Consider the following 3,339-nt stretch of genomic DNA (forward strand, 5'->3'; position numbering starts at 1 on the left):
CTTAATCTGCTCTGCTGAAGGTTCCCAATGAGTTTCTTCATTTGGAGCCAGATGTCAATATTCATACTCATGTTGATTAGTACCTGAGATGAGATTGAATTTAATGAGATTTCATTTCTCTGTTCCTCTGACTGCAAAGGGGGACACTACATAGCTCCCTTTCAAGCTGCTTTCAGATCTAGGGATGAAAGATGCTCTGTAGATCTGAAGAGCACCGCTCCTCTGTGTGGCTACTTCCGTGCAGCCTCATTCATAGCTAAAATTGGTCTGAAAACTGGCTAAACAAGAAGGCGATTTCCAGCACTGGTGCTACTTACCTCAGTCACCATAGTTAGTCCCAGAAGATAGCTAAGGAAACATACTATAGCGATGAAGATTTCCCGTCGGTAACCCTTCCTTAGGAAGGATGGGTGCAGATCAACTAATGACGTGATCTGTCCTTCAACTTCAACAAACTAAAGGGGAAAAACAACAACAAAGAAACATGACTTGAAAATTACCCGCCATGCATTTTATCTGGGCTCACACTTGAACAAACGCTCCACAGCAACACCCCAACCGTAGTCTGTGGCAAAATGCTGCTCTGAATAAATAAATCGGAAGCCATTCCTTTTGGAATGTAACCCAGAGGTTGAAGCGTGGGGGTAGTTTTCAGGTTGAAACAAGCTTTCAGAATTGATGTTCATTTCCTAGCAGCCTTTCGAACTACCAAAGGGGCTCTGTAAATGCAAGCGCAAGGATAAAGGAACTTAATTTGATGACAGGAGGGCACTCATGTGGCTTTTATGTTGTAGCTGTTGCAGATGAATACATGATGTATGCTAGTAAAGAGGCAGAGAGAAAACACTCAAAAAAGCCCACGCTAGAAGAGTACCTCCCAGCCTTTTTTTCGTGTGCCAGAAAACCTCACGGGTACTAGTTAGGTTAATTCCACAATTGGATATAATTCTACTCTTGGATTTGCTAGTGAAAATCCAGCCAAGGGAAAGCAGACTTTGATGTGAAATAACAGCACTTCTTGACTGAACTTGTCTTTTCTGAACCTGTGAGCAGAGTACCTCTGACTGAGGCTCTGGGGCACTCCTGCAGCAATAATGGAGCTGTTGATGATACAGTCCCCATGCAAAGATTTGGTAAACTGTTTGCATGTGTAAACCAAAAATGAAGCTCTGAATAGATGAGCTAAAAATCTTACTTTATCTAGCTTCATGATAACTGTATTTGTACTTACTCGCCATTGAAAGACTACATGTAAGAAATGTAACTTGACTTAACCAAATATCCCAAATTGGATTTGAACAAAAGTTCAAAGTTAAATTGAAAACCATATGCATTTCAACCACAGAGAAACGTGACTACTGAACTCCCCCCAAACAAATCCGAAGAAGGGATCATTCAGCTGATCTGTACTTTCAGCCTGGCAAGGTACAAAAGCACCAAGTTCACTGAAGGCATGAGGATACCATGGAGAACCAAGGCTGCCTCTGTAGAAATGATCTTCACTCTAAGTGGACACATCATCTTATAACTAATGAGTTATCACGGGGAGTCTATGAAATAATGTTATTTCAAGAAAAGCTACCCTTTCCTACTCAGTATCTATATTGCTCTTACAGGGCCCAGAAGTACCCTGTAATAACTCTACTCTCTTTGACCGCAAGCTGAAGCTCCGTTTTGGAAATACCGACTGTTTCACAAATACTCCACCGGATTTTGTTGCCTCCTGCCTTGTTACTTTGACTTCTGTAAAACTGGTTTTCTTTTTAAATGCAACCCTTTCCTTTGGGCTGATTTGATCTTAAACTGCTCTGGCATTCCAGAAACCTGCTTGACTGCACTCCAAAAAAACAGAGGGGTGGAGGAGAGAAATTAAGCGCTCCAATTAGTTTTAATCATTCTACGCAGTGAGGAGCTTTTTTAAATTACTAGACAGCTTCCAATTTGCATAAGCACAGGGTTATTGAACCACGGCATTGGGCACTTTTACATTTACTTTGGAATGATCGAAAGTTGCACACTGGAGTTCAAAGATTAAGTCGTAAAGAGCAATTTAGGACAAATGGAATATGAAAAATGTAAGAGATTAAGTATACAACAACTGGGTAAAAATCCGTTTACAGATCTCTCCTCATACGAGAGAACATTTAGCCTAAAAGAACATTTCATCCTTACCAATTGGGTTTTTATAATCTTAGTGACTTTCCATTTGAGTGCAGAAAGCTGCCTGTCGCCCTGAAAACTTATTTTGGCAAACAGTACCTGATCACCCATGTTTCCTTGTAAGTGGACCACCTAGAAATGATTTACAGGTTCTTTTGAGGTATTTAGCCCAGCATTCCTACAAGCAATCACTGGGAAAATAACCTAATTTCTTGGACTGAACTTTTTGATTTTTTTACGCTCACTAATTAATAGCAGCGTGTGCTACATAATTAGTACAGCTGGAACCCGAGATGTTTTCTGGCCAGTTTGGAGGTACTGAATGTGCACTGGTGAAAGTCATGGGGATCCCACATTGCTCAGCAGCTGCCAGCCTAACGCCACTGAAAAAGGCTGCGTTTTTTTCCTCTGACTGTTCGTGAAGCCACCCTGGCTATACTGTACAAAACATTTTGTGCTTTTTGTGCCTCCCAGTGTCTTAGCTTTTTTTTGGCACTTGACAATTATCAAAGCCTGTATTCCTAGTAGTTAGTCAGTCTTACAAGGTGTTTTAATGATGGGGTATACACACCGCAGGTGATCACAATGGCACAAAGTACTCTGTGGAACAGGACTGCTGTCATCTTTTGTTTTAAAATGATTAAGCTCATCTCCAAAGCAGGAAAACACTGCCCCGTGACCAAAAGGTGGTATTTTGTGGCCAGACTGGGACTGATATTTAGGCTAGGGAGTACTGCCCTAGTCTTGTGGACTCCATTAACTCCCAATGACAAAGACTTATTCAGCAACATCACACCATGAGCTGACAGTCATAGATTTATCAAAGGCAGCCCCGGCACTAAAAAGCAACCCAGATGAATTCCTCTTGAGCAGCATTAGAGGCATTCTCCTCTTAACTCCTGCCTGCAAAGCCAGCTTTTCTCAGTCAGCAGCGCCGAGACGATAAGCCACACGTCTCAGCCATCGTACTAACCTGGCTATCCAGTCCAAGCAACAGAAGCATAATAAAAAAAAGGATTGCCCAAAAGGTGGGCAGCGGCATCATGGACACAGCTTTGGGGTAGGCAATGAAGGCCAGGCCTGGACCTAGAGAAAGAGAAAACAGGAAAGGGGGAAGGGAAGGGAAGAGAAATAGTAAGTACCAGCTCTTTGGTAAAGGTAGCCACACTCAAATGCAGG

The 3,339-nt window shown here is 42.2% G+C and overlaps 1 protein-coding gene across 1 annotated transcript in view; it reads right to left on the bottom strand.

The window, feature by feature from the left end:
- SLC6A6 (solute carrier family 6 (neurotransmitter transporter), member 6) overlaps positions 1-3,246 on the bottom strand; it is a gene marked incomplete at its 5' end in the record, with an annotated part of 8,094 nt that extends 4,848 nt beyond the window's left edge. Inside the window, 2 exons of the mRNA XM_010286148.1 lie at positions 318-455; positions 3,134-3,246. Coding sequence (XP_010284450.1) covers positions 318-455; positions 3,134-3,246 — 251 coding nt within the window. The remainder of the gene's footprint in view (positions 1-317; positions 456-3,133) is intronic.
- Positions 3,247-3,339: the final 93 nt, after the last annotated feature.

Source organism: Phaethon lepturus, unplaced genomic scaffold (genome assembly GCF_000687285.1).
Source record: "Phaethon lepturus isolate BGI_N335 unplaced genomic scaffold, ASM68728v1 scaffold45034, whole genome shotgun sequence".
NCBI lineage: Eukaryota > Metazoa > Chordata > Aves > Phaethontiformes > Phaethontidae > Phaethon > Phaethon lepturus.